At 39.2% G+C, this 24,714-nt stretch overlaps 1 protein-coding gene across 1 annotated transcript in view; it reads left to right on the top strand.

Moving 5' to 3' along the window:
* Positions 1–24,714, top strand: part of LOC139715630 (FYVE, RhoGEF and PH domain-containing protein 2-like) — a gene marked incomplete at its 5' end in the record, with an annotated part of 100,608 nt that overhangs the window by 47,171 nt on the left and 28,723 nt on the right. The window contains one exon of the mRNA XM_071627186.1: positions 18,534–19,348. Coding sequence (XP_071483287.1) covers positions 18,534–19,348 — 815 coding nt within the window. The remainder of the gene's footprint in view (positions 1–18,533; positions 19,349–24,714) is intronic.

Below are 24,714 nucleotides of genomic sequence, written 5' to 3'. Positions count from 1 at the left end.
AGAGGCAATCCCCTTTTAAGATTTTCATGAATTTTAAGATTTTTTATGAATTGTTTCATGAATTTTTAGAATTTCTACAGTATTCCTCTTGTATTTTTTTTTAAATATATGTTAAGATTATGTTATAAGATAAACAATATTATCAATATCAAAATATACATTTATGAAAGGCTTTCATACTTATCAATAGGATAAATACATGTACATGTATGGTTTTACTGTTTATTTCCTCTTATTTGATTTTCTAGTTCAATTGTATAACTGCTTGATAGGCCTACTGCATATAAAACTGAGGCATGCATTACCTCCCTCCAAAACAAAAACAAAAACACAAAAACAAAAACAAAACAGCAACAATGAAATGAATCATTTGATGAAGTAACATGTTATGTTAAAAGTAAAAGGCAGACCTGGACTTCTTGTCTACTGAAATTTCTTTTTTTTTCTTCTTTTCAGAAGAGAAGAATCAGTATTAAATTTGTAGCTGTTCGTTGATAATATACAGGGTTGGAGACTTCATTCCGATCTTTTTCCTGTTTGTGGAGCTGTTTGTTTACCTTTGGGTTAGAAATCCATAAAAACAGACTTGTATTGTATTGGCAAGAAATGTTGCTGTATCCACAAAGCACGCATAGGAAACGAGACAAAAAGAAAAACATAAGAAATATTCTACAGTATCTACTTCTTTGTTGTGGGCATGTTCATCCTAACGCTCAAAAGACATAGGAAATTATTATGAAAATTAAGAACTGTCTACTTAATTGAGATAAATGTAGTAATGATATTTGTAAGAATCCCCTTAGGCTCCATTCAAGACATTTTGCATCACCTTGAAACTTTAGAACTAATTAATATCACACCCAAACAAGGCTTCCAGGCCTCAAAAGCCACAGAGAATTAAGGTGAGTAGACTGGGGTCAAACATGGTTGAGTCAGGATGTACTATTTTGTGGGAACTTTCGCACACAGGAATACTGTATTTTAATCTAACTTTCATGTCCCAGGAAGGCACAGCATTTATGACATTCCAAGCAATATCAATTTAAAATATTATCAAAATTGAAAATAGTTACATCACACACAAAAAAGATGATAATATCTTAATGATTCAGCCCAACTAAAGAGCTCCATTCCGCATAAAGTAATCAGTGATTAAGACAGAACATTTTTCTCAAAGAGATTATGAATTATCAACCTCTACAAATCTTCTGCTGTAATTGTTTCCAGTGTGAATAAACCCCTCCATGATGGAGAATTGAAAATAGAGAAAAAGGAACAATAAAGATGATGGTCACTTTGTGTCAACCAATACCTACATGGAATAAATCTTATAATGCCATCATTCTTGAAAATTGACAAGTCCAAGACAGGAAAGGTTATGTGATGTTTCGTTGAAAGGTTATGTGATTGTTATCTCATGAGAAAAGCATAGGATATCTGCACAAGGATGCATATGATAACTGCAGACATTATCATACTCTCTTGGCTCAGGTGTGCCTGATAGAGAGCAGACCAAAATATAATTAGATTGTCACCGCAAGCTGTCTCTAGGACGTTGCCTGAGTTTGAAAATGAGCTCTGTCCAAGGTCTGATGCAATACAGGGTTGCTGATGAAAGTATAATTGGATGTTTAATGAGCTAGAAAATTAGTCCAGTAAAGGCACTTTTCCTGGGCGGAAAGAGCCATTTCTGACTCTGGCTGTAGCGTTAAGTTTGGACCACTGTCTGAAGACTCCTCAAGTTGCTGGCCTGGCACTGGGCTTGTTGCTTTCCTCTCTAGAGAGGGTGGAAATGAGAAGCGGGGGATCTTGATGTAGTGTTTAAAGTTTGAGACGTTCTAAGCATTGTTATGGTGTGCCATGCTGTTCGATGTACTGATGTTGCATGGCTCGGCCGGAGGAGAGGCGCACTGCTGGATCATTGGTAACATCTGTGAACCGCTTCGAGAGTCGGCAGTGGCTGGCCCCACATTCATTAAACGGGGGGGAAGAGCAGTGAGTAAGGGGTGCTGAGCCTGTGAATCATGCTAGCGGATCAGAGCAAATTGTGTCGACGGATTTCGACTTCATGTGCCTTTTCCCCGACACTCTGCCCTGTGCAGCAGCCTTAATCTCTGTGGAGTAGGAGAGAGTGCCACAGTTGTTCGGGATCGTTAATTGCAGCTGTACTCAGATTGGGATAAACAAAAACCTCAACAAGTGTCTTTGCTCCTTCATGCAATAAAAAGAAATATATTGTAATATGCGGGGTGTGAGCTAGACCTTCTTGTCCAAGAGGTTCTGTGACGCACCGCCCAGTAATGGGTGGCTTTTGTGCCTGGTGACGTAGGCCGCATCAGGGATTTTATTTTGCCTGGCGTGGCAACACTGCTGTCATCGCAGATCAGGATTAAATGTCCATTATCCATTGGATCAGGTGTCCTCGGAACATTTAGTCCCTTTTTTTCTGATTCTACTCGATAATTGTTGTTGTTGTTGTTATTGTTGTCGTCCTGGCATCTGCCATGTCGTCATCGAGGGGTGCTCCCAGTGTTCCAAAGTTTCCTCCCCCACCTCGGCCGGTGGGGTTGCGCGGTCCTCACAGTCGGTCTGTTCCTACAGGGGCTGCAGCAAAATGTAAGTCTATGCTATGGTTCTCTCAATCTCTTGTTTTTGGTGCTTTTTTTAAAGATTTTTGCAGTTGCATGTAACTTGTTGACAGCTGTATTCAAAGTGAGTCTGGACTGATAAAAGCTTGTGTCCATTTCTTCTTTATTTTTGAAGGGATGGAAAGCAGATCAGGGGAAGGATTGCATGAGATTGCAGCTTTTTTTCTCAGCTGAGCATGGGCATCATAGAACTTCTTTAGTAGTGCCTTTTAAATACACAATGGTGCTCAAAATGCAAGTTTAAAAACAACAACAACAACAACAACACCAAATCACCTGGTCTGATTTCATCCCTGAATAATAGAGTGTTGTTATAAAAAGCATCAGTAGAAAAGATCCTGTGTTAAATTCCCTTTAATATATCGCCTAGAATTCTTCAGAGAAGTGTTGTTGTTTTTTTTATTTTATGCGAAGTCATCATTGATTAATGTGACGACAACAATATTTAGGTGGCTGCTATGCTCCAGTCTCGTGTAAAATGTGACAACAACAATATTTAGGTGGCTGCTATGCTCTGGTCTCATGTATAATATGACAAAATGGTCTGTAAATTGTGTGTATGCTCAATTGGTAGCATTCAAGTGAAAGCTCAGAAGCCAGGCTTCAGATCTCTGTGCAGTATAGCTTTGTGTATCATTTAGATGATATAATGTGATTCAAGGATAGTGTAAGGAACAAGATCGCTCTGTAAGAACTCCATACTGCATCCATGAGATTTGATTTTTTTTTTCCTTGTAAGTTGTGGAAGTTTGGAGTTATCTTAATGTAGAATTAATGGAATCAGCATGAGAGAAAGAGGAAGAGTAAAGAAGTGAAGAGGAAATGAATAATTAAGGATGCAGAAAACACAGTTGAAATACACAGGTGGAATACACAGACGGAGACTGGCTGATCTTTGTGTGTGTGTGTGTGTGTGTGTGTGTGTGTGTGTGTGTGTGTGTGTGTGTGTGTTTGTGCAAAATTCAGCCAGGCCTTCGTAAAAGCTGTGAATTTTTCTATCAAATGGAGCACAACATCATATTTCTCTTTCTACATTGTCATCTCCTCACTCATGGTGGAAGGTAGTTGAGATTTTATGCAGTATCAGCACATAATTTGTTGATTGCTTTTAAAATATAATAGCTAGTTTCTGTCTCTAGCAATTTCGTAAGTTAATAATTTCTTCACAAATTAGAACAATAATCTAATACACAATGTAAGTACTCAAAGCAATCCAGAATTATCATGAACATCACAATCTTTTCTAGAGAATTGATAAAGGACTGAATACACTTTATTATGTATTCATTTAAGCATGTATATATTTATTCAACTTTTTCTCATTCTATTCATTTGGGATTGATTTGAATTTATTTCAGATGTCAGTATACTAATCTTTACCATGAGTGAGTATTGTTATCACATTTAGAGAAAATGATTGAGCATTCAGTTTGTTGCAGCAAACAAATAGTTTCAACCCTTTTTTTTTGTTAAGAAGGAGTGTACTGTTAAAAATAATTTATAAAAGTGAACAGGTGTGCGATCATTTATACAGACCACATTCCACTCAAGCTGCCAGGTCAAAGTTTTCAATTTTAGTTCACAGTCGAGTGTGTTTTTGCTTTGTCACCATTCCGTTCCTCATCCATTATGATACATCTGCTGATTGTCTCAGGAAAATGCCATTTTTAGCATTAGATCTCATGGAGATAAAACACCCATGCTTAAAATAGTCTGGAGTGCACATGTCGAGCAAGAGTCACAGAATCCGTGGTAAAGGCACTTATTCTCTTAAATCATTTATATTTGAATTGAATTTAGTTTTCACAGATATCCTTCGCTATGTCAGATAAGGAAGTGTAGTACTACGTGCTATTGCAGCTCAAAGAGAAGGGCATGAATCTCGGTTTATTTATGAATGATTTTATTCAGACGAAGATGAGTGTTGACATGTTTCTGGTGAAAATATCGTTGATAGCTAGGTGATGGTGAGCTACAGTAGTTTCAGCGCCTTGAGTATAATTAACCCATTGAAGACCAGTCCCGAGTATACTCCGGCAGGTCCCTGTGGGATATATGCATGTCATGGCCAAATCAGCTCGTCCTCAGTGGGTCATAAATGAAACCTTTCACATTCTATCGTGTGATGTCTAATTTGCATTTGAAGTAGGACAATGCAGTATGGGTTTGCTCTTATCTTTAGCAGTGATCCATGGCAGAAACAAAAGTTTGAATGTCGAAACCATGTATTCACCATATTACAGTTTCACAGTGCAACAGTCTTTGGTGAGACAGCTGTGTGTGTTATACTTCAATACTTTGGTCTCAGTTCAGTCAGAAATACGATAGTACTAGTACTTTGTCTTTGTGAATAAGAATGATGCCAGCTATTCTACCATGGTATCTATTTCTGTGGTATTTTGCCACCCAATTACTGTAGCATTAATATCACAGTAATTGTAATATGAATGCAGCTATTGTTTACCATTGAATCACAGGTGGGGTGCATTTATCAGGATATGTGTAATCAGCACAGTCTTTTTGTCATCACCCACCTTTTCTCCACACACACACACACACACACACACACACACATGTACAGCTGTATATATACATATGTATGCAAGTTCACGCATGTGTATGTAATTATATACACACATGACTACACACACTGTCAAATGCACTCAAATGATATATACACAAACTTGAACCTCCTCCAAGAATACTCTTATTGCAAAGGTTTTGAAAAGGTCGCTGCACCTTTGTCATAAAGGATTTGTGAACATGCTTGTGGGCCCTTCAGAGGAAGCTAGCTCTGAGGATCATGATTGCTTTCTGTCACTTTTGCTGTTGAACTGGGGCGGGGCACTCAGTGATATTAATTTGTCACAAATGTACACACTAGTAGTTATGTACATGTATGATGTACTGTATGCATGGTTGTTTTAATGTGTATGTACACAGGTTGACCAGATTAGTGGAGAACATTCTATGTGGTATAGATATAGTACATACAGGCTGACCAGATAAGTGGAGAATTTTCTAGGTGGTATACAATGTAGCTATACAGTACATGCATGTAGCAGGAAATACATTATAGCTCACTCAATCTAGAATGATTTCACCCATTCCAGAAAGTTCTGGGAAGTGCTAACATATTTGGCTGAGTGAGGCACTGTCCCTGTAGCCCAATGTGATTGGTAGTTATTCTTGGCAATGATGTTTTGTACATAGTTAGGCAGTGAGTCATCCAAGTTTCCTGGAACTTAGACTGGCTAGTAGGTTGGAGAGAGTTATAGAATGTGCTAGAAGGGGGTGAATGGATAGTATATAAGCCAGAGAAATTCTGCAGTAGGAGAGTACCCAACACCTCTGCTCTGAGAGTTACGTCACTTCTGGCTCTGAAGCGACTTGTTATAGTCAGTCCTGTGTTACCTGCTGACCGGTTATGTTTGTGGAGATAAGGCCTGGGAGACATTTTGCCTGCAGATAATTAATTTGCCTTCATTGGGGATAGACACCATTTTTATGTCAAAGGACATTGCTACGGAAAGGCTGTGACGGGCTGGATTCCTAGCTGGACAATATTAAGTGAATCATCATTCAACGCATCAACTGGACGTGGTCATCACAACATTTGGACTCCGCACGTTTCGCCGTGGACGTATATCGTGGATTTTACCCCGGATCTATACCGTGGACTATCGTAACCTGTACCTCTGAAGTTACGTCAGAGGAATCATTCATCGGTGCATCGCGGATCATTCGTTTGTGCATCGAGCATCGTATTTGGACATTTCCAGGGATATTGCGTGTAATGCGTACGTAAGTGATTCCATTACTGACTTATATTTGTTTCTATTGATCATTATTGTACTGATGTGAAACCGATTACCAGTCTGTACCTACAATATCACTGTTAATAAACCGCCTGAACATCAGTTGATTGTTTCTTTTGTGCGATCATTCTCGGAGTGATTTTGGTCGTAACAAAATTGATTGTTCAATTGTATTGATTGTTCAATTGTATTGATTGTTCAATTGTATATTGTGTGTATTACAGTGTGATAATGTCAATCAGTACAATGGATGTTCAGGCATTTGTTCAGAGGACAGATTTGTCCCTCAAAGATTTGCAAAGGTTACGCAAATGTGATTTGACTGCTATTGCACAGCATTTAAATGTAGATGTTCCACAAGGTGCAAGAAAGGCAGAGATTCTTGACTTAGTAGCTGGTCACATGGAGCTCAAAGAAGAAATTGACACTCCAGATCAAGCTCAAATTTCTGATCAGACACGGCTTGAGCTTGCTAAATTGGAAATAAAGGAGAGAGAAAGAGCAAGGGAATTAGAACTGGAGAAAGAGAAGATGAGACTAGAACTGGAAATGAAGGAAAGGGAAAAACAAAGAGAAATGGAAATGAGGAAATTCGAAATGGAGCAGCAAATGAAGTTGCGTGAGATGGAATTGACTCATACACAGACTGTTGGAAATCGTGAAAGGGCTCCCTCTGAATTTGATTTGGCCAAGAACATTCGATTGGTGCCAAAGTTTGAAGAAAACAGAGTTGATGCATACTTTGTGTCATTTGAGAAGGTGGCTAACAGTTTGAACTGGCCACAGGAATTTTGGCCCTTGCTCCTGCAAAGTGTGTTTGTCGGCAAAGCAGCCGATGTGTACTCATCTCTCTCTGAAGAGCAATCACGTGACTATGCTACAGTCAAGAAAGCAGTGTTGAATGCTTATGAGTTGGTGCCAGAGGCGTACAGACACAAGTTCAGAAATTCGTACCGCAGACCAGGCCAGACACATGTTGAGTTTGCTCGTGAAAAAGAAATGATGTTTGATAGGTGGTACAGATCCCTGAAAGTGGATCAGGACTTTGATAACCTACGTGAGGTAGTTCTCTTGGAAGAATTCAAAAAGAGTGTTGCTTTCAGTGTGAGGTCACATTTGGATGATCACAAAGTGACAAGTTTGCATAAAGCAGCCTTGATGGCTGATGAGTATGAGCTGACCCACAGAAATGACAACAGACCACCTTTCAGGAATTTCTCTGGAAATAAGAGAGACAAAAATCAGTCGAGCAATCCAAAGAATGCTGGTCCTGAAAAAGGCCCGAGTTCTGAAACTTCATTGGCACCAAAGCCTCAATCTGACAAAGGGTCCAGTACAAGTGCAAATGTCATCAAATGTTTTCACTGTAACAAGACAGGGCATGTAAAGTCACAGTGTTGGAAGTTGCAAAACAAAACAAAGAAGGACTTGGGATTTGTCATGTCAAAAAGTGTCCTACCCGAAAACAGTGTCCCGTTCAGTGAAACACAGGCCATTGAAAGTCAGTCTCCCAAATTCAAAGATAGGCTGAAGCAGGTGGATGAGAGCTATCGTAGCTTTTTGTTTGATGGTGAGGTGACCCCATGTACTTCTGGTGAGGCAGGTAAGCCAGTGGTCATCCTGCGGGATACGGGGGCTTCTCAGTCATTGATGGTGGATGGTGGTATGACTTTTCCACCAGATAGTGCAGTGAATGCAAAAGTCTTGATTCAGACTGTTGATGGCAGTTATATGTCAGTGCCACTGTATAGAGTGGATTTGAAGTGTGACCTAGTTTCTGGTCCTGTGACTGTTGGAGTTGTTCCCGAGTTGCCCATGGCAGGCATTGATTTCCTGTTGGGGAATGACTTGGCTGGGGACAAGGTGGTTGCGTCTCCAGTTGTTTCGGATAAACCAGTGGTGGTTGATGAAACTGAGCAGTTGCAGGAGGAGTTTCCTGGGATTTTCCCAGATTGTGTTGTGACTAGGTCTCAGGCTCGTAGAGCTGTTCAAGATGATGCGGATTCTGTTGATGTGGAGGAGAATTCCGGTGTTTGGTTGGCAGAAACCTTTTTCAAGGATTTGAATGATGGGGTTGCTGTATTAGGCTCCGAGGCTAACAGTGATGGACTGTTTAGCAAGTCTTCCTTGGTTGAAGCACAGCAGGCAGACTCTGAGTTGAAAGGCTTGTCTCAGACGGCGTGTTCTGAGGCTGAGGCTGAAAAGGTCCCTGAGTGCTATTATGTCAAAGATGGCATTTTGATGAGGAAGTGGAGACCTCCCCATAGGCCAGCTGATGAGGATTGGACGGTGGTCCGTCAAGTTGTTGTCCCTCCTAGTTACCGCGGTGAGATCTTGAGGATTGCTCACGAGTTACCTGTTGGCGGCCATTTAGGCGTCAGAAAGACAAAGGATCGGATCATGAGGCATTTCTATTGGCCAGGGTTGAATGTGGATGTGGCTGAGTTTTGCAAGACTTGTCACACATGTCAGGTGGCTGGTAAACCACAGCATTCAGTGAAGCCGGCGCCATTGATTCCGATACCTGCATTTGAAGAACCATTCAGTCGGGTTCTAGTTGACTGTGTTGGACCTTTGCCTAGGACTAGGTCGGGTCATAAGTACCTCTTGACAATCATGGATATGTCTACACGGTTTCCAGAGGCTATCCCATTGAGAAATATCACTGCTAAGACTGTGGTAGATGCTCTAGTGCAGTTTTTCACTAGGTATGGGTTGCCCAAGGAAGTGCAGTCTGACCAAGGGTCAAATTTCATGTCAGGCATATTTCAAGAGGTGATGTATCGTTTGGGTGTGAAGCAGCTGAAGTCGTCAGCTTATCATCCCCAATCCCAAGGTGCATTGGAGCGCTACCACCAGACCCTAAAGACAATGATTAGGATATTTTGTGAGGAGTATCCCGAGGATTGGGATAAGGGCATCCCTTTCCTACTGTTCGCAACGAGGGACTCCCCAAATGAGTCGACGGGTTTCAGCCCATTTGAGTTGGTGTACGGTCATGAAGTTAGGGGCCCACTGAAGCTCATCAAAGAGAAATTCATGACTGAGGATGATGAGGTCCACCTACTTGACTATGTGTCAAAGTTTCGTGAAAGGCTTTCAAAGGCTTGTGAGGTAGCTAGGGAACACTTGAAAGTGTCACAAGACTCTATGAAGAGAAAGGCAGACAAAAATGCCAAAGCACGAACCTTCAAACCAGGTGACAAAGTTCTTGTACTGCTGCCCATACAAGGTGAACCACTGAAAGCCAAGTTCAGTGGCCCATACTATGTCAAAAAGAAACTCAATGATGTGAACTATGTGATCAGTACGCCAGACAGAGGCAATGATCAAAGGATGTGTCATGTCAACATGCTGAAAGAGTGCTATGACAGAAAGTCAGTTGGTGTGACATAGGTAGTGGATAGCACAGTAGAAGTTAAGGGTGAAAAGATTTCACCTCAAATCACACATAGTGTTCAGTTTATCCATTACTGATATGCAATTTGAGTTTGACATGATTGTATAAGTTCTGAGAATCCAAGCAATATAATTGTAAATGGTATCCATGAAAAGAGAACATGGAATTAATACATCTATCCAAAAGGCATGTGATAGTATGTGATTATTGCAGCTTGACTTGGATTTTACCTCACACTCATTGTAAATAATAATGAGAAATTGTGAAGGTAAAAGAAACCCTTGCTACGGCAAGGCTTTCTTTTTCCCATGGGGGATGGTGTCACAAATGTACACACTAGTAGTTATGTACATGTATGATGTACTGTATGCATGGTTGTTTTAATGTGTATGTACACAGGTTGACCAGATTAGTGGAGAACATTCTATGTGGTATAGATATAGTACATACAGGCTGACCAGATAAGTGGAGAATTTTCTAGGTGGTATACAATGTAGCTATACAGTACATGCATGTAGCAGGAAATACATTATAGCTCACTCAATCTAGAATGATTTCACCCATTCCAGAAAGTTCTGGGAAGTGCTAACATATTTGGCTGAGTGAGGCACTGTCCCTGTAGCCCAATGTGATTGGTAGTTATTCTTGGCAATGATGTTTTGTACATAGTTAGGCAGTGAGTCATCCAAGTTTCCTGGAACTTAGACTGGCTAGTAGGTTGGAGAGAGTTATAGAATGTGCTAGAAGGGGGTGAATGGATAGTATATAAGCCAGAGAAATTCTGCAGTAGGAGAGTACCCAACACCTCTGCTCTGAGAGTTACGTCACTTCTGGCTCTGAAGCGACTTGTTATAGTCAGTCCTGTGTTACCTGCTGACCGGTTATGTTTGTGGAGATAAGGCCTGGGAGACATTTTGCCTGCAGATAATTAATTTGCCTTCATTGGGGATAGACACCATTTTTATGTCAAAGGACATTGCTACGGAAAGGCTGTGACGGGCTGGATTCCTAGCTGGACAATATTAAGTGAATCATCATTCAACGCATCAACTGGACGTGGTCATCACAACATTTGGACTCCGCACGTTTCGCCGTGGACGTATATCGTGGATTTTACCCCGGATCTATACCGTGGACTATCGTAACCTGTACCTCTGAAGTTACGTCAGAGGAATCATTCATCGGTGCATCGCGGATCATTCGTTTGTGCATCGAGCATCGTATTTGGACATTTCCAGGGATATTGCGTGTAATGCGTACGTAAGTGATTCCATTACTGACTTATATTTGTTTCTATTGATCATTATTGTACTGATGTGAAACCGATTACCAGTCTGTACCTACAATATCACTGTTAATAAACCGCCTGAACATCAGTTGATTGTTTCTTTTGTGCGATCATTCTCGGAGTGATTTTGGTCGTAACAAATTCAAGTAAGGTCAAAGAGAAATGGGTGATTTAGGATGTCACCAAGAAAGGCCAAAGACCTGGTCAGGGCAACACATGAATTGCTGTGTGTGTTTAAAACATTCCATGAGCGCAGCAGTGCCAAAATTGAGATTATAACACATGTTGCCCTTAGCATGGAGTGTGTGCTCGTAATGGTGGAAATGTCAGCCCACGGAGAACAGGGAAAAACATCAGACATTGTTCTTTTAGCCATCCTTAACCCGTTGAAGACGAGTCCCGAGAATACTCGGGCAGGTGTCTATGGGAAATGCGTGTTATAGCAAAATCAGTCCGTCCTCAACGGGTTAAGGTTCTTGAATCTTAAGTTATGAGTTCAGCTCTTTCATTTATGTTGCATGATGTTTTGATCTTCAAACTATTCTTTCATTCTCTTCATTCCTTTGTCATGCATGATTTTTATGGGGTTTGCTTTGTTTTTATTAATTATTGTTATACAATGTAATGAATAGCATCAACCCGCAGTATTACTGCCAGCTAGTGCCCATAGTTTTTCTACTGTCAATCCTTTTCAGTACTACTTCTGCTGCTTCTGCTGCTGCCACTACTACTACTACTACTACTACTACTACTACTACTACTACTACTACTACTAATAATAATAATAATAATAATAATAATAATAATAATGATAATAATCATGATTACAATACACTCTAAAAATTGAACAGGTAAATCCACAAATGTTGTCATTCCTGACCCTTTTTGTAATATGTCAGATTTAATACTCAAAATGATGGATTTACCATTTAATTTTGTAGCTAGAAATAATGAAATTGTAATCCAACATTTTGAATGTTTAAATTTTACATATTTACAAAAGGTTTGAGGTTTAACAACATCTAAAATGTTGATTAACTTTTCATTTTTAGAGCGTACTACCTCTTCTACTACTACAACAACAACTACTACTACCAGTACTACTACTACTAATAATAGTCATAATAATAATAATAAAGATAAGACTACTACCACCACAATTAATACTACTGCAGTGCCTCCTTGTACTACTTCTACTAATATAGTTGTACTCACTATCAATGCAAGCCAAGCATCACCATACCAGTAATGTCTGTGTAGCCCTAATCTTCGTCATCTGTAGTAGAAAGCAGGTATAAGTGATTGTTTTACAAGTCATTTGAAATGCATAGTAGAAAAAAAGTAGTTCGGTATGTTATAATTTTAGTACCCAGTAGGTATGCAAGAAAAATTACAACAACAGCAGAAGGAGGCAATTATAGCATACTCTTGTGTTGCATTTGAGTTTGTGAAAACTTATTCCAGTTTTGGTTCAAGTTCGGTGTACATTACATCTAATAGATCGAGGGCAGAAGCATGTACTGAAACATGTGAGGATGAGCTTTTAGTGAGCAGGAGTTTTTAAGCCAATCATACCCAAAGGCAAAAACTGTTATGTAGAATGACAATGAGATTTTCAAAACAGTGGTGGTGGGAGGGTTAATGGTCAGGGGGCTACATCTCCGGGTGGAGAGGAACTCGAAGCTTTCCTGCCTCCCCTTTGATAGTCAGAGGGGGAGAGCTTCCTCTTTCGTGGAATGAGATGATCATGATGTCATCACGGCATTTCCACCTTACTTCCCGCGTCACAGTTCTGATAGGAGGCTGTAGCCAATACTGCATTTTGATACCAATGACTAAAGATTAAGATTCTAGCCAGCATTTAGACAAGTATGCAGGGTAACAATGATGAAGGTTGGGGAAAAGATTTAAACTAGATACAGAGACAGGGTATGATTACAAGGAAAATTAGTGAAAGGAATATACTGGATATTTCATACAATACTGTAAAACCAGGAATATTATGTGTGTGAAACTTTTACAAATGCGGTGAGGAGCAAATATTTGCATAGGTAAAATGCAAGACAAGTAAATTCAAAACATCAACTACTGGAACAAATGGCAAGCGAGCAAAAATTTTCGTGTGCTTTTATATTTGGGCTAGTTTGTAGTTGCACGTATGCATGAACATTTCAACACTGTGAAAATTTTTACTTTAAGAGAGTTTTCTCATCAATTTATCATATTCAGTTGTAAAAGAGAGGTATTGTCAATGTCATGCATTCCAGTACACTATGTATGAAAGTACAAAGAGACATACAAAGATAGATACATTGTCGGATGACACAGATAGAGAGAGAGAGAGACATAGAAACAGACTAACTGACTGACAGACAGACAAAGACAGACAGAGTGACTGACAGTCAGTCATAGACAGATCAGAGACCAAGGAGTTTTACGTCGCTGGGGCGACAAGACCTCGTATCTACAAAATGTCAAATGTTCAGGAGAGCCAAAAAACATGGCGGCCAAAGCACTATAGTGAATGGGACAGCCTTTCCTTTGACATGCCGTGGTGGCTTCATTTTTGGAGTAAGACAGTTGGGATTTGGACAGGACATCACTTAACCCATTATTTGACCATTAATCCAAAAAAGTCATTTTCACCAAAATTGCTGATACAAGGTCTTGTCACCCCAGCGATGTTTATTTTTCTACTGTAGGTTTTGCAGTCTGTGTGTGTGTGTGTGTGTGTGTGTGTGTGTTGTGTGTCCTTTGATGACGCCCACCTTCTTACTGCTGTGATTGAAATATTCTTCGTCACACTAAGCAGTCTCTGCTGCACTTCCGTGTGAAGTGTATGTTTACCTTGCGTGTTCTTGATGCTGATATGAGTTATGTATTCCTTCCTGTGTGACTTGTCTAGTCTCTGGGATCCAAAGTATCTGCCCCCCCCCCCCCCCCCCCCATGGTCTCATGTTTGGGTGAAATGTTGCGAAATAGACTATGGATCGTGATAGAACACCACAGGTGTGATAGGAGCATGTAGTGTTTGCCATATTGTGACTCAGAATGTCTTTGCGGGGAGAGGAAGGAAACATACACAGTTTTGTTCCCCTAATAGTCAAGTGCTTTTCGTGTTTACTGCATAAAGCTGTGAATTCTGTCTAATAGCAGGACTGATGATCACACTGTCATTAGTGTGTGGTCACACCAGACATGATTTTAGAAACAAAGTACCAATTCATACATGTTTAACAACCTGTGATGTCATGTCATAATCATATGATATTTTCTGACCTTGAGGAAAACACTACTACAATCAATGTATTGTCTGGCCTAGGACCATGTTTCATGAGTCAAAAAGACAGATTCGAATATGGTTCTGATGAAGGCAGAACTATATTCTTGTATCCCCGCATATGTGGCCAGCTGATATCATTGTTAGTTTATGTATTGAATGATTTTCTCTCTCCTTTCAAATTTCAGGCAGTTCTTTATCATTTTAGAGCTGCAAACCATGAGCTGCTGCTGTATGCAAAACAAAATATTCTATTATTTTGCCATGGAATTTCTTGCATACCTGTGCACGTTTGTCGTGCTTATTAAAGTCTGCAAAGGTTGGGGTCAGGTTTAAGGTTTTGTTGCAAGCAGTGTTGGATAAATTACAAATTCTCCTGGAAGGAGAATGATATGATGTGGCACAACCCATGCAGAATCTAGTAATGTATGAACTGGGCAATCGAGGCATCTTGAAGACATTTCCATCAGGTAAAAGAAAAAAGAAAAAGAAATTGGTGCTTCAGAAATACAGTTATCAAGTTTCTTTATTTGCACTCTGTCAGAGTGGATGATTGCAAAATTCACAACTTTAATGAGGGAAACTTTGAGCAAGAAAAAAAGAGGAAGTGGTGTAAATTTATGCCAAATTACATGGACTGATTGCATCAGTATGCTATATGCCACTGAACTCTTCAATGTCATATGTAAGTTGCTGGTTGAGATCCAAATTCTGAAGAAGGATCCTATAACCTCTGGTGGATGTGGAGACCAAATTTGAAGTGTGAATGACCCCAATGGTAATTTGGTGATTCATTTTTCAATCATCATGTAATCTGGGTCACCACCCTCATATAGACTTCCATCTTTAATTTTGCTTTTATATGTAGGCTACATGTTTTTTTTTTCCATTTGAGCTTTATCTTATACATCTAACAACTCAAATAAAGAAAATGTGCTGCCTAGTTATAATAAGCATAATTTCTTCTTTTTTATAGCAAATTGTTCTGTGATGATGTAACAAAAAAAAATTGTGCCTTACCCATGTGATGTTTGCCATTGCATCACTACAAGAGTGGTCAGTATAGAAACTGCTATCAAATTGCTTGTTTTATGGCCATTCTCAATAGGCATTTTCATATATCAGCCCAATGAAAATCCAAGCATTATATTTTTTCTTTGTGATTATGAATTAGTGCACTGTTTCATTTTTTGTTCTCATCAGCCCCAAAGAGAATTAGCATGAATTTTTTTAAAGCTAATTATATAGCTGAGTATGCGCAAACACCATCAGTACAGCACGCCTTCAAAAAATTACCCACGATTTGTGTGCAGGTTACCTCATTCAATCAGATCTCTTACACACTAGTTATGATGGGATGCATCTCACTAATTTCTTGAGGCAAATTCACATTATCAAATAGCATGCTAATTCGCAAATCATCCTGCTATTTCAGAAATTTCCCAAGTTTTGGTCGAAAAATGTTCTTGATTTAGCTTTCAACTTAGCACGCTAATCTGAATTCACATTATCAAATAGATATTTTGCCACTGGGTTATAAAAATCCAAGCTCGAGAGTCTGAAAATGGTGTGCTATTTCGAAACATCAACTTCATGTAAAAATGCTTAATAATTCAGCACTTGTCTTCCGTGAGAATCCATATTATTATAGATATTAATCAATGTAAATCAACCTTTTATTACAGTGCAATAACGACAAATTATAACTTTCTTGTACACATATTCATTTATTCATGCATGCAAATGTGTATGCTTATATATATATATATATATATATATATATATATATATATAGTTATATTTGTATATATATATATATATATATATATATATATATATATATATATATGTATGTATATTTCTTTCTTCTTCTTTTTTTAAGCTGCCTTGCAGTGTGCTTACCAACCTATTTTAGTTGAAATTATTGTGTTTATGTGTGTGAGTGCATGCGTACAACACGTGTTTATCACTCTTCTGTGTTGACTACCTCTGGAAACATTCTTAGCCTTCCGGAGAGTATCTGCGAGGCAGGAAACGAGTGAAATGACATATTTCCTATCAGGAAAGAGGGAACACACCGCTCTCTCACTCCAGACACCACTGACAAGATAACGTATATTCAGCGCTTGTCTGTAAAGACTGAAGCATGACTGGCAAGCTTGTTGCTATGTCACCCTTTTTCCTGTGACAACCGGTTGCTATAAAACACAATCCTGGTAGGTAGATCATCGTATTTTCGGTCCCATCCGCATACTCTCACTTTACACTCTAAATGAGACCTCAGGCCGCATTTAAAGGCAGGTGACGTTAGTTCCTTGGTAAGGCCTCCAGGAATTGAATTCTTTTGAGCTACTGTAGGTATCCTGCTGGAATAATTTCTTCAGTGGTAGAATTTTTTAGTTTTCAGTGTATATGCATGTTGGCATCCTTTTGCCAGGTTCTCTGCCGATGGCAAAGAATGCTCTGTACTCAGTACTGAGTCCTGCGTGAGCTCTCAGTGAGTGAGGAATATTTTTGGTGTGGGGCGATGTAGCGTGATCACAGTGTGTTTGAACACACTGTGTAATCATCACAGTGTGACTCGTCTTCATGGGTTCATCAGTTTGGAGTGGGAACGCAGCATTTTGACACCCTGTCCACACTGGGGGGTCCCTCTCTTGTTCCCCAAAGAATTTCTACACTCTGTTCATATTTTGCTTCTTTACGCACATGCAGTTAAACTGGCAATCCTCAAACCTTTCCAATGCAAGAGCGCTTCCAGGTGACCCACAAAAGACCCCCCTCCACAAAAAAAAAAAAGAGAAAGAAAAAAAGAAAGAAAGAAAGAAAGGGGTAGAGAAAGGAATAAATGAAGGGGAGATATGGTTTGCAAAATTTAGCTCATTGCTTTTGGTATTGCTTAATCCAAGGAGCCTCGGAAATAAATAATGGTAATTCATCCTTTGTTTAAAGACATGTAATATTTCTGTGATTCAACATTTCAACATAGAATTTTATTGCTCCTCAATTGCTGGTATGTTACTAACTCAAAAGATTGTGATGAACCGATCATTTCCAGCCCATTTTTCCTTTTCATATCGTATTGTCAAAGTAAGCTTTGTGTGTCTTGATCTACTTCTGGTGTGTACCTTTAAGAAGGCCAAGTGCTCTAAGACATGTGGTAAAAACATTTGGGGATGCGGATGCCCCTGTGGCAAATATCTGTATGAGATTCTGCTTTGCAGACTTTTTTTTTTTTTTTTTTTGCTGTCTCTCTTTTTCTTCCCTCTGGCTGCGTGATGCATGTATGACCTTTCTATTAAGCAAGTTGATATGGCATTAACCACAGGCATTGATCACTATGTAGTCGCCTGTGGCACTGCATGTAGGTGTCCTGAGTACCGACGAAGAGAAAACATATATGTGAGTAGCATTCAACGCTGTGGACAGAAGTGAGCAGCAGGACCTCGACTTGTTCCTGCTTGCAGTATTTGTATGCACCCAGCTGTGGAATTTTTTTTTTTTTTTTTTTTTTTTTTTTACAGTGAGGCGACTGGGGCTAACATTTTTGTGTCGAGTCTTGTCAATTTTGGGCCGTTGACCCAGTGATCTGATTGTGTGAGTGCGATGTGAAATTGTTGCAGATTTGGATTCTTGAGTCCTGTTCACTTTAATTCATTGTGTTGTTCATTGAACTATGATATATTGTGAAACATTTTGCAATCTAGATCTGCGGTGATCATCTCAATTTTTTTTTTTATTTCTAGTGGGAAACTTTTTATCTGTTCTTGTTTGTTCTTCTGACTCTTCAGTGAAAGCTGCCTTGTGTTTTCATGTGATAGTTTCTAAGTAGGGGTATACACATATCATGCAGAGTTGAAAGCGGAATCCTCTCTTGATTCTTGACTTGACAAAGCAACTTTTCAAAGTATGACAGCATTGCTGAGGTGAGAGCTTTAGCTGCATGGAATGCAGTAAAGTTCAAAGTCTCTTCCAAACTTTATCATGCGTATGTGAATAGTAGCCTTCCTCTCCTGTGAAGTCACATCCTGGCGGTGGGCTTCTACATAAATAGCACTGTTAAGCTCTGATGTATTGTATTTCTCAACTCCCCACGCAGATTCCAGGCGGAATAAACCTCCCGTGCCACGCAAGCCTACTCACCTGGCGAATAAGGTGAATGGCAAACAATACCTCACCAACAGTGACTCTACTGGCTTGACGGATAAAACTAGCCCAAATGTGCCCAGCAAACCACCGCTGACAGCAGCCAAGAGTGCCGGTGCAGCCCTTGAACAGAGGCGGGTGACGGACCTGTCAGACGATCAAAGGACGTACGACCAAGTGTGCTTTGAGGATCCCTCGAGCTTTTTGCCCGCACCGAAGAGCAAGAACCTGGAACGCTTCTTAGGAATGTCCCCAGCAATGGCGCAACCAATCAAATCCATCAAGCCGTGCGAGGCCTTGTCGCCTACCAGCACCGGTGGATCCGGTGGTGCCAAAGGGTTTATGAAGTTCATCAGGAGAAAGTCAGACAATGGGGACGAGGAGGATGCAGATGGCAATGCACACTATGCCGTTGTGGACCTTCATACCAGTAGCGGTAGCTCAGAAAGGACTTCTCAAAAGAAGCGCGACAAGAAACCAAAGAATTCCCCCGCAAACGCCCTCTCAAGCTCGCCCGGCAAGACGGAACTCAAGCGAGTTTCGTCGGGGGCGGACACATCCAAGCTTAGCGGTGACTCTGGAATATCCCTCATGCTGGATACATCAAAGCGCAATTCCCGCGGGAACTCAGTCCCTCCAGGATTCAAAGATCCCCTGGACAAGACAGGGTCTATGGACTCAGACTATGTTGAGGGAGATAGCTCTGATGATGACCATTACATCGTTGACTCAGATTTTGACCACAGTGAGGATGAGCATGTATCAAAGGTGAGCCAGAACATATGACCTGAATTATTTTACATCCAAAATGTGTTTTCCAACAGGTTTATGTTAGAATTTGAATGTCCATTATGCTTTTGTTTCATACGTGAAAGTAAGCAAACGTGTTTCCAGGGATTTGTAATCACCCCAGACAGATTTATCATGAAAATAAAACAGTAACAATTGAAAAGTCTTACATAAGCATGCACCTGGGGGGCATTTCATGAAGCATTTTGTCCGACAAAGTTGTCGGACAAATTTCTTCTCAGCCAATCAGATGCAGGGATTTCAGTAGCTTGTAACAGTTTGTCAGAAAAATATCTGACCAAAATGCTTCATGAAATGCCCCCCCTGAAATGCTTTGAAAATATTTTGAAATCCATCATTTCCTTTTTCTTTTGAAATAACAGGCTTTGTTCATGATGATTTTAGGCTTAGTATGATATATGGGCGTTCCAGTGCCCTGACACTTAGGCAGGGTGCATAACCCGGCAAAGTGGTCCCCCTCACATCCAGCTGGACTCCATGGAAGACCAGCTTGTGCAGCTGAATCTTCTCAGATGGAAATTATACAAATCAAGAAGTTCATATACATGTTATGTGTAAGTCTATGTATGAAGGATTATTTCAACTTGGTGACTAATAACTGAAGTAGAAGCTAAAAAGTCACAGCAAAAAATGTCTCAAGCAACCAGGCCAAATATTCTGAAGTATTTGTAATGCAGCCTCACTCAATCTTTAAATGAATTGTATAGTTTTTATCAGAGTACTTGGATTTTCATCAGATTGCTGAATATGAACACATAAATGGAGTGTTCCCACAACTGAAAGAACATGTGGAAATAGCTGTAAGCAAAACAGGAAGCATATCATGATTAAATCCCGGCGTTATATCAACACATTGTAGACAATGTGCGTTACCCATATAAACCGCACAGCAAATGAAAGAGCATGTGTGTTTTCATTTTTTGTATATGTTATTTCCTTCTTGCTATCAATGTATCATGATGTCTAACAAGCAAAATCCTTAATCACAAGTGTAATTTATTTATTTCTGTAGGTAGTAAATGCAGTACTAATGTAATCAATCTAAATTTCTTAAAGCCATGGGCAAAACACTTTTTTTATGGGGGATATTTATGGGTATGATGGAGAAGGTCAAGAAAGCTTTGGTTGCTTTAATTTCTGTTTGTTTTTGCTTATTTTATATGAACAGATGAGACTGAGTGTGTTACTTGAATAGGATTGACAATTGAAAGAGGATTAACAAAATGTTCAGACTCCTGAAAATGCATTGCCTTACGATTCTGTGTTACTAACTAACAGGGCCTGCTTGCATGCTACAACTGTGAGTGAAAAAGTGGAATTGTATTGCTGCTAATTTTGGCACCTGTTCCCACTTCCCATAAAAAAGTATAGTTTTGTGGCTTAAAATTCCTCGACAATGCAGATCAGGCAGATTAGCAAACGAGGACACGGTTTAAGCTATGTACATGAATTTTCTGCTTGAGGGGGATAGAGAATGGCGTGACTGGAGTCCAGCAAAATGGGAAATGGGGGATATGAGAATGAAAAGAAAACACAAAAGCACAACAACGACAGCAACAACAAAATGATATATTTGAAACTGTCTGTCACCTTGTATTCCTATGAACATTTATCAGTAATGACAAAGAGACAAAATCTGGGGAATTAGTTTTTCTGCAAGATGCTTTTCATCGAGTATAGCAAGATCTTGAGATTGACCATTCTTAGACTCCCTCCCATGCTCTTACAAGAAATCATTTTAAAAGATGAGCCCCAAGTCTCTATTTAGCCTTATGTGATGATGACTCATTCTACTCGTTTCAGCAGCGACTATTTGCTTCAGACACTTGCTGTACTTCAGCTGTTACACAGCCAATTTCATAGCAGATGTATGCAACAGAATTATATGAAAACATTGTAGTATGCACCAACGCACATACAAATGATGTATACGTACATAGAACACAACAAGCCACCAATATCAAATGCAGATTTAGATAATGAATCAGACACACTTAATTGATAAACCAAGCTGCACTTCAACAGTGGGAGAATCAAACACATCCTTGTCACAAAGAATATAATTGGGTAATCATAATGTAATTATATATATATTCAAGGCAGTGAGTCATATCAATTAATAATAATTTCTCCCATGAATTAATTACATCCATATTATACCTCAGTCAGCCTTCTTAATGTAATTTGTCACCCAAAGAAAGCCTAATTACATCCAGCAATACTGATTGAAAGAATATGGTCCCCATAAGCATGTGGCATTTACTATATGTTCTACTTTTCTGTAGTCATTTGTAGTGGGATGTCTTAAAATCATTTGAAATCATTCAAAATCAAGTACAAAAGAATATGCCTCATCCCTAAAATCAAATGGAAACCGACTATGAAAACATGCTACAATCTTCATTTTTCAGTTATACTCTCATAAAAAAAAGATGTAATAAATCTGTAATGATATTCATTACTATTGGCATTGATTGTCAAAGCCATACTTGTCAAGAACTTTTTGATTTGGCATCACGATTCCTAGGAACCACTGGGGAGTTTTGAATGGTGGCCAAGTAGATTATGGATGATATAACTGATTTTTTTTTTTTCATTTAGTTTACCAATAAGAACACGTACATATCGTGCTTTTGTCATGTGCTTGTATCACTTGTTATAAACTCTATGGAAATTTTATTGGCTGATATTTAACCCTTACTGAGCTTTGCTTACTGATTACCATACATGATGTACATACGTGTAGTGCTTTCTGCATCGATTGGCTTAGATGTCTGAAAACTAATTGTGAATGAGTAGCGATTATCTAATCCCCATTGTCTCGCCATGGCTTCCTGCTTGACAGAGGTACCTTGTTACACTTGAGTGGGTTTCCTAATCCACAACTAGATCAAGCTAGGATGGAGAACTGAATACTGATGAGAAAAAAAAAGTGAAAAAAGAGAGACCTTGGCAGGTCAAGCTCAGTGCATGGACACACAAAAGGTTAACTGAAACTGTGCATGTCAAGATGTATCTCTGAAGAAACCGAGTGAAGTGACTGACTCAGCAAGTTTAACCATTGATCTAAGCAGCAGATGTCAATGGCCTGAACTATATATACATCCATTCAGTTTTTGGGGTGGGGATGGGGGAGGGGGTGATTGAAGGTATATTGGTGGACTTGGGAAGATGCACAGGCCATTGCTAACAGATGCAGATACAACTTCCATGCCCTTCACAAGTGAAGGTTCTAAAGCGAGTATCCCCTGCTCCATGACTAGTAACTGTGGTTGTACATTTGTGCTACATGCAACATATGTCATTTTGTATGAGCCAGTTAGAATACAAGCATCTTTTACATTTTTTTTTAAACAATCAAGAAACACTTAAAGAAAATCTGGAAATACAAAGGGTGTAAATGTTGTTGACTAAGACAATTGAGGCTCTGTTGACTTGATTTTGATATAATTTGTGATAGCGACTCACATTGGAATGATGAGTATCCAAGGCATTGTTATACCTTGACGCACAGAAGGGCAGATAAAAGCCCTACAGACTAATGAGTGTTTAAGTTGCAGCCAGATGTATGCGTTCAAAACCTATTCATTATATGAGAACATCAGGAGAAAATACTTCATACTGATAACCTCTCAAAATGGAGTACTTACTTGAGTGATGCAATGAAACAAGGATGTTATTCTGCAAATGTCTCCATTCAAAAACCCTTAATGCCTGGTTACTGCAAGTGTTCATTCTCAATAGCCATTTTAACTGTCATGATTAGTCACTGTTTCTGTCAGTATGGTACCCATAATTCATGTTCATGAGAAAGAAAAAATGCTTTAGAAAGTATACTTACAATGAAATGGCTTTTAGTTACATGATATCCTATATTGTTGTACTGAAATGTTTCTGTCAATGTGTGTCATGCAGTAATTGTAAAGGATTGTGTCTGTGTGTTTGTTTGTTTATTTGTTTGTTTGTTTGTTTGCTTGTTTCATCAACTTTGTATCAGATGTTATCGACTATAACCTGTTCCAAGTTATATCATGACATCAGTATTTTTTAATACATCTGATCTCTTCTTGTCCTTCCTGTACAAGGATGTTTTGAAAGATTTATAGATGTACAGATACATTTCCTTGAAGTAAAAATGATCAGAATATTTATTATCCAGATTTTTATGCCTCCGCCACGAAGTGGTGCCGGAGGCATTATGTTTTCGGGTTGTCCGTCCGTCCGTCCGTCCGTCCGTCCGTCCGTCCGTCCGTAATAAATTTTGTGGACAGGGTAACTATCAAAACCTTTTAAGGTATCCTAATGAAACTTGGCATGTATGTGTATTAGGGGGTGAAGTTGTACCTATCAACTTTTGGGTGCACATGGTCAAGGTCAAAGGTCAAAAGGTCAAGGTCAAATACGTAAAATTTCACTATTTCCTCCATATCTATGCAAGGCCTGAAGATATTTTCTTGAAACTTAGTGTATACATGTATTACCCAATTAAGATTCTCTGGTGAAAGTTTTGGGTCATGAGGTCAAAGGTTAAAGGTCAAAAGGTCAAGTTAAAATATTAAAACTTCGCTTTTTTCTCTGTACCTTGGAAATTGTTCAAGGTATCTTCATGGAACACTGTATATATACATGTACTGACTGGCAGTTATTATGTAGAGAATCTAGGGTTCATAGGGTCAAAGGTCAGGGGTCAAAGGTCAAGTGCAACACTTCAAATTTTTAATATTTCCCTCATACATGTATTTATGTAATGCCAGCAATTTTCATTTTTTTTTTGCACTTGGTGTATGCATGTATAACCTAGATTATGTAGAAATTTTCTTTTTCTCTTTTTTTTTGGGGGGGGGGGAGGGATTTGCCTCAAAGGTCAAAAGGTCAAAAATCAAGGGAAAGTGCTGAACTAACTTTTTCCTCCATATCTCAGAAGTTGCTCGTGTTATCTTGAAACTTACTACATGTTTATGCATGTTCTGCCTGACAGTGATTATCCTATGAATTTTAGGGTCAAAGGCCAAAAGAAAATGGTAACAGTGTACTTTTCAATACAGAAATTACACTTTTTCTCCATACCTTGAAAATTACGGTATTCATACACTTATGAATGGGTCAAAGTCAAGTTAAAGTCCTTGAATCCCCAAATACATGCTCTCCTATTCATCTAATTAAACCTAGGTAAAGGAAGGTGAACATTCAACACATTTGTGACAAACATGTAATTTCAATATTTTGCCAATATTGTGAAAATGTAATTATGCATTGTCCACATGTACTATAGACCTATTAGGAGAATCATGTATTATGGAGGAGGCATAGCAGTCGCCTTAGCG

This window comes from Diadema antillarum, unplaced genomic scaffold (genome assembly GCF_040938485.1).
Source record: "Diadema antillarum isolate AM-2024a unplaced genomic scaffold, OU_Dant_1.0 scf00000052, whole genome shotgun sequence".
Taxonomy (NCBI): Eukaryota; Metazoa; Echinodermata; class Echinoidea; order Diadematoida; family Diadematidae; genus Diadema; species Diadema antillarum.
The sequence above is the reverse complement of the archived record's forward strand: the minus strand, read 5'-3'. Positions and strand labels throughout refer to the sequence as shown.